The sequence below is a fragment of the Diospyros lotus genome, chromosome 7, assembly GCF_014633365.1.
Source record: "Diospyros lotus cultivar Yz01 chromosome 7, ASM1463336v1, whole genome shotgun sequence".
Taxonomy (NCBI): Eukaryota; Viridiplantae; Streptophyta; class Magnoliopsida; order Ericales; family Ebenaceae; genus Diospyros; species Diospyros lotus.
The window spans coordinates 29,029,143-29,045,537 of record NC_068344.1 but is presented as its reverse complement, the minus strand read 5'-3'; the positions used below and the strand labels follow the sequence as shown (position 1 = coordinate 29,045,537).

The 16,395-nt window shown below is 33.5% G+C and overlaps 1 protein-coding gene across 10 annotated transcripts in view; it reads left to right on the top strand.

Annotated features, from left to right (window-relative positions):
- Nucleotides 1-16,395, top strand: part of LOC127806140 (sinalpyl alcohol oxidase Nec3-like) — an 84,304-nt gene that overhangs the window by 11,263 nt on the left and 56,646 nt on the right. For 2 of the 10 annotated variants that reach the window (XM_052343226.1, XM_052343218.1), the window contains one exon: nt 87-472. The exons of the other annotated variants lie outside the window; for them this stretch is intronic. In XM_052343226.1, coding sequence (XP_052199186.1) covers nt 87-144 — 58 coding nt within the window. In that variant the 3' untranslated portion in view covers nt 145-472. Of the gene's footprint in view, nt 1-86; nt 473-16,395 lie in introns of those variants that run through there. 10 annotated transcript variants of the gene reach the window in all.

Sequence of the window (16,395 nt, the reverse complement as noted above, 5' to 3'; positions counted from 1 at the left end):
ATAACAATTAACAAGTTAATTTCCTGCAATATGTAGAAGAAATTATGGTATATATTAGTAACAAAACTGTTTGTTGTATTGTGCAGCTATGTTGGCCTCAAAATGCAGGAGGAGAGAATGACAATGCAGTGTTCATTGACTTAAATTAGAGCTACCACTCATGGCTCATGTGTGGCAGATGGAAATTAATAAGTCGGATTTTGTTTCAACTTTGAAACTTAAAACTGTACCAGTGACGCCTGAAATTCTGTCCTAGCTATGTTTGGACGGTATTAATGGCGTTAATTCACTCTAGTTTTGTATGCCTTAAGGCGGTTTATCAAATGGATGGAGCTTTGGATCTAGAGGGACTTGTGATTTTTTCTTAAATTCAAGTGATCAAAGTTGTCTGCCCAACAGAGAGAATAACTCTGTTTTCATGTTGTTTTTTTAAATGCTAGATATTTCAGTTTCCAATGGGAACTTTCCAAAATGAAGGTTTAATAAATTTGCGTGATTGAGACTTAAGTACATATGATAAAGAGTAAAAAGAATCTTTTGATGTTATCGGTTCTTTTTGTTGTCCTTCAGCATTTCTGCCCATTCCCAGAGGGTTATTCCACAAATCTTCAAAAGAGTAAATTGCAATTGAAGTTTTATTTTAGTTTTTTAGTTCTTAGTTAGGAGAGGGGGCATAGATTGAACCCATTCTAGAACGTGACCATCGCTACTCCCTGGTCAAAATTGTGCTCGCCTAGAGCCTCTTCTTTAAAATGAGTTCAGTATTCCTTCAAAGACTCCGTAGGACCAAATTCCGTCTCTGAACCGAATATTTCTCTGCAGATCCTGTTCACCACGCGCATCATTACACTTTTAAACATTTCAAAACCCTTTTCATGCACATACTTTATTCATTATCACAATTTTACATATTATAATGACTTATTATATATAACTGACATACCTGATAACCCAAGGCAACATATACAAGAAAGCAAAACTCATGCAAGACAACATCAAACACTTGTATGTCCTTAATAAAGCATCATTTCTAAAGGAAGATAAAATTATACAAAACCCTATTTGACACTCAATAGGTATAATTGAGAACCATGAAATATAACGACCCATTAGTGGGTCTAGGTGTTATGGGTATTTTAGTTTGCACATTAGAGTTGTTGTCTTTATTAATTAATTGTTGAAAATATTATATGCATTGGTAATCGGCCAAATTAATAAAAATAATATTTTTGTGAGAAGATAAATATAGGTGGAAATGAATTGGGTTGAATCAAAATCTCAAGAAAAGTCCATTAGGCCTTAGTTGGATTGGGCTATATATTTTGACTGGGCTTGGGCCATGAGCATAGAGAATGGTATCTTAGTTAAAAAAAAAAAGATTAAGAAAATAGAAGAATGACCAAAAGGGGTAAGAGATATTTGAATTGTGTGCATTAGTATGAGGGGCAAATTAGGAAAAACCAAAAAAAGGGAGATGGATTGGAGGGAGTTGGGAGACAAGTCTCCCCCATTTCCCCCTCATTTACTTCCTTCTTCCTTTCTTGCTCCCTTTTTCCTCTCCCGATTGTCTTTTTCTTCTTCTTTTTCTTCTTTCTTTTTTTCTTTCTTTCATCCTCTTCTCTTTTTCTTCTTCTTCATTGGAACTTCAAGCGGAGAATTTCAAATTTTAAGGGGTGTCTTCATCTCTTTGGATTTGCAACCATCTAAGGCAAGTTCTCTTCCTTCTTATTTCATATGCAAAATCTTCTTCTTCTTCTTCTCCTTATGATTGTGTAAGTTCTTCTTCTCTTGTTTATCTTTTAATGCAAGTTCTTCAACCTTGTTTTCATCTTAGAAGGCTTGTTTCCTTCATTTTTAAGTTGTTGCTCTTAAATTCTTATTTTTAGATTGACTGACCATGCTATGTTATTTGGCCTATAACTCCTTGTGTTTATATCCAAATTGAGATCCGTTTGTTGGGTTATAAACTAGACATCTTAATATTCATTTTAGACATAAGAATCAAATTTTTTGACTAATATTTGAGTCCGTGATAGCCTTGTAAATCCCTGCTAAGATCTGAAAATTTTACTGCTTTCGAGTAAATTGACCTTGTTGTACTCTTTAAGGTATAACTCTTTGTGGTTATATTCGATTCAATATCTGTTTGTTTCTGTGTAAACTAGACTCGATAAGATTCATTTGTTAATTTTTTTTAGAATTTTTGGCTGCGTTTTGAGCCTACAGTAGCCTTGTTAATTCTTGCCCAGAATCTGAAAATTTTCTGCTCTGTTTTTGGATAATCTATTTCTGCTTCGGTTTTGGGGATATGACGCTCTGTGGTTATATCCAAATTGTGATCCGTTTATTTTTTTATAAACTAGACATCATAAGATTCGATTCAGTATAAGATTTGAAATTTTTTGTTATGATTTGAACCCATAACGACCTTGTTGAATTCTATCTAGAATTATGTAAATTACTGTTATGAATTTTGCCTTGTTTTGGTTCTTGTGGAATATCTCCTTACGGTTATTTTCGATTTAAATCTAGTTATTGTTCCAGAAACTAGACTCATTAGCCTTTGATTTGATATATCGTTTGTGGTATTTGACTAAATATTGAGCCCGAATCGGATTTTTGAAAATATGCTTGAAATCTGAAAATTTCTGAAAAATGTTGTTATTCAATTCTTCCTATATGTAGTCCATCCTTCCTATGTTTAAAATTTTGATTTTTGTCTATTTCCTTCCATTTTTGAATTATTCTTTATAACCCTCATTTTTGGATAAAAGGGTTTTATTCTCTTTATTTCGTTAAATCTTGCAGTATTAATTGATTTTCTTGATGAACATTGCTAAAATCTAAATAGGGTTTTGTGTCACCCTACATTTCTTAAGAAATGACATTTATTGATTAAGGTCTAGAGACTTGCAAGATTTTGTGTTTCTTACATGTATAAATTTTATTTTCTTACGGTTGTCGTTGAGGTAAAAATATACCGTAAATATTAGTTGGGCATTTCTATAAATATGAGTAAATAAATGTATTGAGATTTACCATGTGATCATAAAATAGTGGACATCTTAATTTATGTAATTGTGCATGATAAGCGTGATTTGAGATTTTTCTTAATTATTGAGGATTAATATGAAATTAGGAAATGTATATGTGATGCATGATTATATTGATTTGCGCGACGATTATGTCCGTGGGTGAGAAAAAGATATCCTATGAGCGCTTGATGCTGGTGAGATGGCTATCAACCTGATAAGTAAGGCTCAAATTGTTATTTTTTGTTGATGTATTTTCATGATACATGGATATATTGGTTGTGAGAGCCTTGGGAATTATGTGAAAAATTCTTTCTTATTGGTGCATGTGCATAATCATGGAAATGATTACTTGATATGTATAATAATCATAGTATGGGAAATTGACGTAAATGAAAAACTTATGAGTTGTATTATACTGATATCTTCTCATAGAGTTGTTGTTTACTCTATCTTGATTATCCATGCATTTGATTCTATATCTCCATGCTTTATAAATATACTTGCTGAGCCTTGTGGCTTACCCTGTTGTACTCTCATGTCATTCCAAGTAAAGGTAAAACAATGGTTGATGGTGAGTCCAGTGTGACTAGAGCCTAGGGTTAAAGGTGTATAGAGATCTCTCATATTAGATCGTCCATGTTAATGTGTGTGAAGAGGGCATATGTGAGAAAATTTTATGTTGTAAAATTTGTTAGTGCCCTTATATTTCATTTTGTGTAGGCCACAGTGCCAAGATGTTGAAAACCTTTATGTTGGCTTCCTCTGAATTTATCTAAGGATTGTAATGTGGTGTTATATATTATTGTTTTATATCATTCTTGTGATGAGCTCTTTTCGAATATGCTATGCTAGCTGGACTATTCGGGAGTTGGCATTACATGAAAAGTTATCAGAGCAACCACATAGGCCACATGCAAGCCGATCCTTCCATAATCAAGGGTTACTTATTACAAACTCAAGAAATCATGGCGTCGTAGAAGTAAAGGCAATAGAGTGTTAAAGAGCTTGCAAGATAGAGAGAACGTGAAGGAAATTGTAAGAAAATGAAAAAAACTTGCACAATAGAAAGTTAAGAAGCATGAACTTGCCTTAGATATTTTTTCTTAACTCCTGCACCGTATTAGGGTCGCTAACGTCACAGCCCAAGTCTTTTCTTCATGAAATTTAGTCTACCCACGGCATCAAAATCTTCTCAATCTCTCCAAAATTCTCCACTTTCCTCAAACATCCATCACATATATATAGTCAAAAAGGAAGGAATGTTGTAAGAACTTCGTGGCAACAAGGAATTATCAATTTCTAGCACTATAAGAAAAATACTATTTAGCGATGGGAAAAAATTAGTCACTAATTAGCGACGGGCCATCAACGGATTTGTTGTTGCAAAAATTTAGTGATAGATTAGCGATAGAAAAGGCTATCGCAAATTTAGCGATGGAATGACCCGTTACTAAATATTTTTTATATTTAGCCACAGAATTAGCAACGATAAAAATTCATCTATAAAAATAAAGAAAAATAAAATATTAATATTCAAATCTTTTAGTGACAGATTAGTTCCGTTTTAAAAATTAAATTATAATTTTTAGCGACGGATTAATTCCATCACTAAAAGATTTGAAAAAATTATAAATTAATATTAAAATATTTTAGCGATACAAAATTCCATCACTAAAAATGAAAACTTAAAAATTAAATAAATCCCCTTTTAGCGACGAAAAATTAATATGAAAATCTCTCATCAATAATATAAAACATTTAAAAATTAAATTATAAATTTTAGCACTATAATACAAATAATTTTTAATAACAAAAATTTAACTAAATTTAAAATTTTTTAGAGACAAAATAGTTTCGTCACTAATATAGAAGAATATTTGAATTAAAATTAAAATCTTTTAGTCATGGAATAAAATTAAATTTATTTCAAATAGCGACAGACATGAGTTCAATAGTGGAATAGGAAATGCCCATTAGAAGGTACATATTTTTAATTATAATATCATACTCAAAATTATATATTTAATTAGTTAACTAAAATTTTACTATGTTATACTCCAATTAATTGAATAATTGAGATGAATAATTTTTATAATATTTTTAATTTTTTTAGTGAAAAATATAAAAGCAAGACTGCAAAGTCTTTTTTACTATCTATATTGTTTTATTCATTTGAATAATAATATAAAAATTTATTATTTAATCAATGAAAGGATCTTGAAATTTATCTCAAAGAGCACTTTTAAATAAATGATTGTTCATTTTGTTTTCCCCTTAAGAGAGACTTGTCCAAAAAAATAACTTGTTAAAAATTATTTTTAGCTTAAAGAATATATATAATTTAAAACTATAAATTAATTAGTAAAATAATTTATATAATTATTATTATTATTTATAACATAAAAACTATTGATAATTTAAAAAATAAAAGATTAATCTTTACCTCCCATTTTATAATTAAAAATAAACTTGCATACTATTGAAAAATATTTTAATCAAAAAATAATTTTATTCCCTTTTCACGCTACAAGAAAAACATTTTTTAGCAACGAAATATAATAATTTGTAAAACTTTCATTTGAATTAGTAACGAAATAAAATTAATAAACGTTAAATTAAAATTAATATTCGTTTGAATTAGCGACAGAATATTTCATCTGCATTCGAATACAAGACAAACAAAGAACCTCATATTCAAATATAAGGCAAAAACCAATATATATATATATATATTCGGATATAAGACGAATATTAGTAAAACATATCCCGAATATAAGACATAAAGAAGAAAACATATGTGAATACAAGACAAAAACATATATTTGCATATTCAGATATCATGGAAGGCACTCGATTATTGTTTATCTGTACAAAAATTATTAGTACAAATAAACTTAGAGTTAGTTACAAAATTTGTTAGATTTTGAAAATATTTTCTATCAAATATTTAGAATTATTTACTTACAAAATTATTTCTCTAGCATATAAATCGTAAATCATTTTTTTCCCGCTAGTTTAACATTAAATTGGAGTTTAAAAATATTATTTATATATTTTTTGTTTATTTAATTTAAATATATAATTTATATTGTATTTTTGATTTATTATTTTTTTTGTTTAGTATATCATTTATATATGAATTAATTCTTCTATTTGAATAAAATTTCAAGTGCAACAACGATTTTATTAAATATCTTATAACTAGAATATCTTTTTTTTCAATTCAGTTCTTCCACTATTGCAAACCCCAATTTAGATGCAAGCATGTTAATTTTTTAGTTATTGAGAGAATCCAAGTACTCTATTTCGGATTTAGGAAATAACTCTTAGAGATCTTTTTTCTTTTTGGAATATACAGGGGTGAAACAATCAATTTATTGATATTGGAAGACCTAAATATCGATTTAAAAGAGTCTTCCAATATATCATTAATTGTGAAATATCAATTGTTTGTTGAACCCTGTGAATTGCATGAATGTAGAATTCTCCACATTCGGGATTTTATTTATTATTTATATATATATATATATATTATTTTATATTTATTATTGAGTATAAAATATATTTTTCTCTATATATATTATTTATATTTTATGATGTTTTTTAAAAATATTTGAAATAATTTTTTAAAAAAAATTTTGAAAACTTTTTAAGCCCCTTCCCATTAGCAACATGTATCTTCCCATTGCTAAACCCTCATCTTCCCATTTAGCAATGGGAAGAGGCCCGTCGCTAAACCCCCACCCCCGCGGGTTAATGCACGGCCGCCCCCTCTTGAATTTCCCCCCTCCCTTCCCCCTTATGCGCACTCTCTATCTCTCCCATCTTCACTCTCTGTCTCCCTTTTTTCTCGCCCCCTCTACACTCCCCCCTCTTCATTGTTAAAGTTTTATTTAATCTTTTTTTTATTGTAGAGTCTTTATTTAGAAGATACGAGTATTACCAAAATTTGTAAGATATTTTTTTTTTTTTTCTCTGTGCATTATATTTTAGTATTTTTTTATTTTAACATTTAAATGCATCTATGAATGTTTTTTAGATAAAAATATCTATGTTATTCATATTTATTGCATGTATATTATTATTAATTTTACATTTATATAGTTGCATATTATGTATATATACTATTGTATATAATGTATATAATATTGATGATTTAGATAAGATAAAAAAATTAGAAATAAAAATTGTTATGTCAATTTTTTTTAATGAAATATTAATTATACATAAAAAATAAAATGAATATACAATTTATTTGTAAAAATTGTTTTTAAGTAGTTATTTATTAAATATATTATAATAATTTTAAATAAAAAGCTTAAAATTTGTATTTTAATTAGTTCTCATTTGTATTTTAAAATAAGAAGTATAAATATAATGTTATAAATATTGTTGTCCAGTTAGTTATTTAGTAAATATAATTTTTAAATTAAAAATACAAGTATAATGTTATAAATATTGTCGGTGAGTTAGTTATTTTAATTAATTAATTAAAATAAATTGTTAATTATCAAAAATTTATTTTTATATATTTATATTAAATAAATATAAATTTTTATCTTCAAATTTTAATTTATATATTATATATTTTTATATATTTTATTTACATATAAAATTTATTTTTTTATTTTTTTTGAATCAGCAACAAGGTTATCCCATCGCTGATTCAGCGACAGGAGTTATGCCCGTCGCTTGCTAATTTAGCTATGGGTATAATCGTTGTCGCTGATTCTATTGCTAAAAATATCCGTCGCTAAATTTCAATGACGCACTTTTTAGCGACTGATAAGTGCCCGTCACTAAATCCGTCTTAAAAAATTTAATGACAGATTTTGATGTTTTAGTTATGGAAAATGTTAATTTTTTGTAGTGTGGGGCAAAAGGAGCTTGGGACACGTGGCATGGCGGTTGCAACAAGTGGCAGTGGATATAGCATCAGGTGGCAGCGACTAGCAATTGCGTAGCGCACAACAGGGCCACGCAAGGTCACGCTTGGCTGTGCGGTTGCACGCGTGCCCCCCTTCCAAAACGACGTCGTTTTGGGGTCATTCTTCGCTGAAAAATCAGCATTTTCTTCCTAACCTCATGAGGTTATCCGATCGCTGATTCAGCGATAGGAGTTATACTTATCGCTTGCTGATTCAAAAACGGGTATAACCCCTGTCGTTGATTCTGTTGCTAAAAATATCTGTCGTTAAATTTTAGTGACGCCCTTTTTAGCAACTGATAAGTGCCTGTCACTAAATCTGTCCTAAAAATTTAGCGACAAATTTTGATGTTTTAGTGACAGAAAACGTTAATTTTTTGTAGTGTGGGGCAAAAAGAGCTTGGGACACGTGGCATGGCGGTTGCAACAACTGATAGTGGATATAGCACCAGGTGGCAGTGGCTAGCAGCTGCGTAGCGCACAACAAGGCCATGTAAGGCCGCGCTTGGCTGCGCGGCTGCACGCATGGCCTCCGCCCCAAAACGACGTCTTTTTGGGGTTTTTTTTTTGCTGAAAAATTAGCATTTTCTTCCTAATCGCGTGTGTACCATTGGAATCAAACCTATAACCACCCTAAGACTCATCTCGCACTTGTGCCATCCGGTCTACCACATCCCTCAATTTATATTGTGCATATTTTATACTTAAGGTGATTCAGTCACCAATTTTTGAAATTACACTTAAACCTCAATATTTTTGAATAATTGCTAAAACTCTCTTGACCAAAAATACATTAATTTTAATTTCTACTTAATTTCTTACTCATAAATTTACATTAATTCATAAATAAACGAATAATTACATCTTAGGTCTTCTTTAAAACCTAGATCTCTTTTTCATGAGCTTAATTTGCCACTCTTACTCAACTTGCTCACTTTAAGATCAGTGATGTGTGATTTATACATAATTAATTTAGTCAAATATACCCTACTCAAATATGGATATAATGCTTAAATGAATGTTGATCTCACAAGAACTATATCACAATACCCAAAAAAAATTTAACTTAACCTAAGTTGAACTAATTAATTAATTGAATGAACAAAAAGAAAAATAAAGGGAAAACTAAATTCTTTTATGAGACAAACTAATTAATGAATGTAACTAGAATTTAGATTTTATTTAATCTAGGTTATGTAATTATCTATTTAACTCGATTCAAAACCAAAAATAAACTTACAATATTTTAAAATTATTTGAATGTGATGGTGGATTTTCCCTGATTAATTAATAAGTTTTCTTAATTCATATTAATCCTTTATTCATTTAATTCCATCTTCAAATTTCTAAGTGGATATCAAAAAAATAAATAAGTATTAAGTTCTTTGAAACCTTTAATCTTAGAAGGGGATTTGACTTACTAAACTTCTTCGATTTTCCCATACATAAGCTAATCATCTCTCAATATCATAGTCTACCATATAATTTATATTGTCTATGGATCTAATTTATAACAATATTTTAGTCAATCATTCATAAATCATTAAATAATTAAAAAGTGACAAATCTTTTAAAACATTAAACACAACAATATAAATTAATCATGCAAATAATAATTGGGTTTTAAATCAACCTAAACAAATTATAACATAATTTCAAAATTAAAATTCATCCAAACTCTAACTAAATTGTGTTAAAATAATTTAGCTAAATATAATAAAAATTAAACTTAAAATCAAATGGAGATGAATAAACTCCTTGCCCAGATCTGTTTGGTTGCACGGATTGGATCGTGTTCGCTTTAATTTGCAATAACCATGTAATACCCCAAGAGTCTAGAGAATGGTAGTATATATCGAGGATAAGTAAGGAAGGAAACAACACTAGCTGGATACCTTTTGGGCTGAATGTAGGTAAAGAACTCCCGGGTTAAGCGTGCTTGAGCTGGGGAAGCTCAAGGATGGGTGACCTCCTAGGAAATTCGGGTAGGCCTATCTGGGTAAGTTGTTCCAGTCCTTTCTATCTCTTGATGTAGGATGTTACAAGTGGTATCAAAGCCGACCCCTGAGCCTTTGAGCGCGGTGGTGGGGCAAACCTCAGCGAGAACGCTGAGTTCCTAAGGGGGTGCGTATAGACACCTTAGGCGAATCCTACATTGGCCATGCAAAGGGGGGAGATCTAGGACCAGTTGTAAGATCGCATGACGAGGACGTCATGTGCTTAAAGGGGGGGGAGAATGTAATACTCCAAGAGTCTAGAGAATGGTAGTATATATCGAGGATAAGTAAGGAAAAAAATAACACCAACTGAATACCTTTTGGGCTGGATGTAGGCAAAGAACTCACGAGTTAAGCGTGTTTGAGCTGGGGAAGCTCAAGGATGGGTGACCCTTTGGAAAGTTTGCGTAGGCCCATCAGAGAAGTTGTTTCGGTCATTCCTATCGCTTGATGCGAGATGTTACAAAGATAGTTTATCAAAGTGTTTTGTCAAATGGCAATCAATGGTGATCAGTTTTGTAAGCACCCCCGCCCGGATATCCCCAACCACCAGGACTACCCGAACGGGAGCGCCTACGGGAGTAGAAAAGTAAGAAACACAGAGACAAAGACCACCCGGGCATGCATACGCGAAAATAAAAACAGCGGAAGCAACGCTCAAGACATGCATGCACTATGGGTACCCCGCTAACACAGCGGTCACAAGATAAATAAACAAACACAAACTCCTGTGCCGACATACACAAGACTCGAGAAAACACCTGGCACAGTACGAAATAATAGAGCAAATTTTACTTAGACATCAGAGTGGATAGGGATTGACGAGACTGCCTGTACACCACACCGACTCTGCCGTTAAAGCTGACTCCCTTGCTATGGCCCACGCCGCCACTACCTGGAATGATGGAAAGCAAGGTGAGTCGAGAGACTCAGCAAGCATAAGGAAGAAAAGGCTGAAGGCTACACAAAACTAGAAATCTCACCCCAGAATAAACCCCCAAGTACACACAAGCCATGAGACGCAACAACACAAAAGCTCAATAGCATAACAAAATAAAAGCACATACCGGTCCTTGGGGCCCACATAAGACACTTGGCACCCAAGTCCCATACCAACCTGCCGCTGCCCTGAAAGGCAACAAATGTCTCCACAAACCTGCGCGCGCTGTCCCAGGCCGGTACTCCCGTCACCTGTATCCGTCGGTACTCCCGACAACCGAGCCATAGGCTCCCTCGGAACGGTACTCCCGTCCGAGAACTAAATACTACTAGTATCCATGCAATGCACATAAAAATGCAATGACGTAGTGAGCATCAACGTGATACAAGGCGCCCATACATCCAGGCATCAGGCCATGCTCCGCCCACATAGTAAACCACACGCCATGCATATGCTCGCGGTGGATGCAACCTAACCAAACTAGAATGTCCGTGCTCAAGCATACTCAATAAATGAATATCCCAGCATGCATCCCGTACCCATGTGCATATCAAATCATGAACAGTAATACAAGATGTCTAATCATGCAGTAAATCACATACCGGTAGAGCTAGTCAGCAGTGTCCGGCACCGGTCAACGGCCAGTGACTAGGGGTGTCCACCCGACGGTCCACATCAAGGCCGTACAATAGTCTACCCCAGCGTCACCAACAACCGACCCCTGCCCTACTGCTCGATAGCTCTAACCGAACCATAAATAAATCTGAGAAAAACTGTAAGTAAACCCAATAAAATCGTAAATAAACCCTCACATCTAGGAACCTAGTCCCCAAACTGGTTCAGCATCATTCCCGAAAGGAATAGGGGTGGTACAAACCCCCGTAGGCTCACAACGAATAAAATTATAGAAGCCTCGGATTTAATTTAAATTAAAACAAATGAATAATAATTCAACCAATAAGGCAAGGTGCCGAATTAAAGTAAGGGAAGTGATAAAATACAGGAAATCACGGGGTCTTCCACGGGAATTAAAGATCAGGAAGAGAGGGTTAAGAGCTTGCCTTTACACGACCGTTTCTTCTCTTTCTTGCACTCCCGCTGCGAAGTAAAACGTTTGCTGGCAATAAATAAAATCGCAGCTTTAATTAAATAAATCTACCGTGTAATATAAATAATTTAACCATCTAAAATCCTATGTAAGCACATCGTAAATAAAATCCCGACGAGTCTTATATTTAATTTAAATTAAATCACGCTAATAAAGCCAGCTTAATAAATTAAATTTAAATCAGACGACTCAAATTTTCATAATTAATTAACGAATCGAAACAGACGAAGGGAGGGTATAAAATATGAGAAATCACAGGGTTTCTCACGGGAATTAAAGAATACGAGGAAATGATTAGGAACTTGCCTGAAACTAGCTGATTCCGACCTCTCTCAAGCTCCCGATGCAAATTAAATCATTTCCTAACAAATAACACAATCGGGACTCAAATTAATTAATTTTAATCGCGAAAAATTTATAATTTAAACATAACATGCTTCTATTAATTTTTACCCACGTACCTGATCACTTTCCATGCCGAAAAATCCCAAAATCCTATTATTTTTCCTCATTTTTCTTTTCTTCCATTTCTTCTTTTCTTTTCCTCCTCCTCCTCTTCTTCTTCTTCTTCTTCTCCACGCCCACTGCTCCTGCAACTTCTTCTTCTCCTTTCCTTTCCTTCTTCTTCTTCTTTTCTTCTTCTTTTTCCTTTCTTCTTCTTCTTCTTTCTCTTCTTCCTTTCTTTTCTTCTTCGCCGCTGCTGCCTCCCCTGCTTCAGCCGCGGCCATGGCCGCTGTTCCAAGCGACCGCCACTGCCAGCCACCGCGGTCGCTTCAAGCCGTCCTCAACCGGCCACCGCTGCTCGCCTTCGCCGCCGCCGTTGCTTGCGTCGCCCATGGCTGCGGTTTCTTCAAGCCGCAGCTGCTCCTCGTCGCTGCCATGGCCGAGCAAAGCTCGGCCAGTCTCCCATGGCCGCCACCTTCTTTTCTCTTCCTCGTTAAATCTCTCTCTCTTTCTTACTCTCTCGGTCTCGATCTCTCCCCCTCAATCTCTCCCTCAGCCGAGCCCTCTCACTCTCAGCTCCCTCTGATCTCTATCTCTCACTCTCTACTCCTCTGCTTTCCATTGACCAGAAGCTTCCATGAGACAAGAAATAAAAATATCAAATTTTGGCCATTTGCTTACTCTCTAAGTACACGGGCACCGCCTCAAAATTTTAACAAATTAATTAATTTAAATTAATTAACTAAATTTAATTTTAGTAATTTAGTTTACAGTTTTTCTATTTATTTATTTATTTGGGATATTACAAGTTTTCCCTCGAAAACTTGCATTAAATTAAATATAGTAATTAATTAATTATTAAAGTAAAATAATTTATTATATTATATTTATTTATAAATATATTAGCATTGAAAAATCCATGCATTAGGCTTAAAAATGTAATATATCTTAATTAGCTTTAATGAACCTATCAGAAACCCATGCATTACATGGTACTAATTATGTTGGGAAACTTGCATAGTTAAATGAATCTGTAATTATGTATTAATTTTCTTTCATAATTTTGAAAATATGAACTCTTTTCCCTCCATTTTTAAGATTCATTCATGAGTTTTTCAATGTTAATTAAGATTTAAGATATCATATTTTCAAGACTAATGCATGATTTTTTAATACTAATTAAGATTTAAAATATCACATTTCAAGATTATGGAAGAAAATTAATGCATAGTGGAAGAAAAATAAGTCAAAAATCCATATTTACAAAGTTTTGTTATCATTGCAGAAATTAAATTTCAAAATCAAAAATTACAAATTTCAATATAATTTTTAGTTAGCATTGGAAAACCCATGTTTCCTCACGTTTAAGAGTTTTAATTTATATTTATATTTATAAGTCAAAATCCATATTTTTAAAGTTATGTTATCATTGCAGAAATTAATTTTAATATCAAAAATTAAAAATTTCAAGAGAATTTTTAATTAGTATTGCAAACCTATGTTTCCCTACATTTATCAGTTTTAATTTATATTATATTTATAATTTTTAATTAAATATAAAATATAATAAATAATTTTATTTTGATAATTAATTAATCACTGCCCCTTTAATTTAATATAAGACTAATGTATGGGTTTTTCAATACTAATTAAGATTTAAGATATCACATTTTCAAGACTAATGCATGGATTTTTCGATACTAATTAGGATTTAAGATAACACATTTTCAAGACTAATGCATGAATTTTTCTATACTAATTAGGATTTAAGATATCACATTTTCAATACTATGGAAAAAATTAATGTATAGTAAAAGAAAAATAAATCAAAATTCATATTTTCAAAGTTTTGTTATCATTGTAGAAATTAAATTTCAAAATAAAAAATAAAAAATTTCAAAAGAATTTTTAATTAGCATTGGAAAACTCATGCTTCCTCACGTTTAGACGTTTTAATTTATATTTATACTAGTGTACACCCGTGCCTAAAAGTACAGTGTAAATAATATTAATGGTGGGGGGAGACGGCCATCAACGGCGGGCGATGGGGGGTTGGTGGCAGCCATCAGTGGCTGACTGCCGGTGGGGGAGGGAGGGGTGATGGAGGTCGCCCATGACGGCCGCTGGGTTCGGGGAACGTTGATGATCGATGAGGGGTTGGTGGTGACCATCAGCGGCCGACCGACAAACAAGAGGGAGGCGTTGGCGACTGCCCATAGCGAACACTGGGTTTAGGGAACCTAGGTTCTCCGAACCCCAAAAGTCGGGGAACTTAGGTTCCCTGACTCACGGGGTTCGACGAACTCGGGATTCAGGGAACCTCGATCCCTAACTTTCAAGGTTTGGGGAACCAAGGTTCCCCGAATCCCGAGTTCCTCGAACCCCGTGAGTCGAGGAACCCAGGTCCTCGACTTTCGGGGTTTGGGGAACCTTGATTCCCTAAACCCATCGGTAGCCAACCCCCACTCCCCTCTTCCCATGGCTGCCGCCAACCCCCCTGCGACCATGGCGCCAGCCGCCCCCCCTTCCCTACCCGCTGCCGTTGATGTCCGCCCCCTTCCCCTGCACCGTTGATGATCGCTTTGCCCCTTTATGGTCACGAACACACACACGTACACATGCAGACATATGCATATTCTCACACACACTGATAATATTATTTAGACCGTGCCTTTAGGCACTGGTATATGCTAGTGCGTTGATATAATGGTAAAATTATTCATCATTTAGTTGTTATTTGAACATCGTAAGTTTAAAATCTTTTTTATATAATTAGGTTATTTTTTAAACAAAATGCAATAAAAAATGTTTAAAAAACATTTAATTGTCATAATATCACAACATCAATTCACCAAAGTAGAGTATTATTTATTTATTTATTAATATTTTTTTGAGCTATAATATTTTGTAATAATATTGAAAATAAATTTTTATTTATGCATCATTACTTGGACTTGAGACATAAAATTAATATTTTTTAATTCTTTTACTTAATACATAAAAAAAATTTAATAAAATTTTCCAAAAGTAAGTAAATAGACATATGTAAGTAGACATAAATAATTATATCTGTATTAATAGTCCAATAATTATCATTTTCATTAAATTATCGCTTTCGTTAAATTATTAATATCTGAATTAATATTTGTCTTTAACGAAAGTGATAATTAAATAAACACAAATGTTTAACAGGCATATGTAAGTAGACACAAATTATAAATGTAATGTTTTTAACTTTAAATATCGATTAAGGTAATTTTATTTAAAAATATTTTTACTTTCTATTTTATCCATTAAGGAACTTTAAATATTTTTACTTTTTATTTTATCTAACTTTAAATATTCGTGTAAACATATTTTTACACAAATTATAAGTGTAAGATACAAAAACAACAAAAAAAAGTATATATATAAAAAAAAAAGTAGGGGATAAGGCATCCCTCCCTGGCCACCCCTTTCCTATGGTTCTAAACACCCCCCCCCCCCGGCCCCCCAACCACCCCCCTCCAACAACTTGGCCGGCGGCTGTGTGTGTATATATATATAGACAAAGATGGAGAGATGTAATAGAGAGAGAGAGAGACGAGGTATTTTTGTCAAAGTGGGAGAAATAAGATGGGGCCAGGGAAATGGTGGCTGCCAAAGATGGGGGGGGGGGCGACGACGGTGGGTTTGGCTGGGTGGCTTTGATAGAGAGAGGGACAGAGAGAAATAAGGGGAGGGGGAGAATGGGATGAAGCGGCGTTGGCGAGTGGCGACAGCGGTGGCTAGGTGGGGGTGATTACTTGGCAGGGGTGGCGGTGAGGATGGCTTTGAGAGAGAGAGGGACAAAGAGAGAAACAAAGGGATGGGGAGGATGGGATGGAGCAGCGTCAGCGGGAAGCAATGGTGGTGGTCGAGTGGGGGCGACGACAGTGGGCGGTAAGGGTGATGACGGAGGGGGA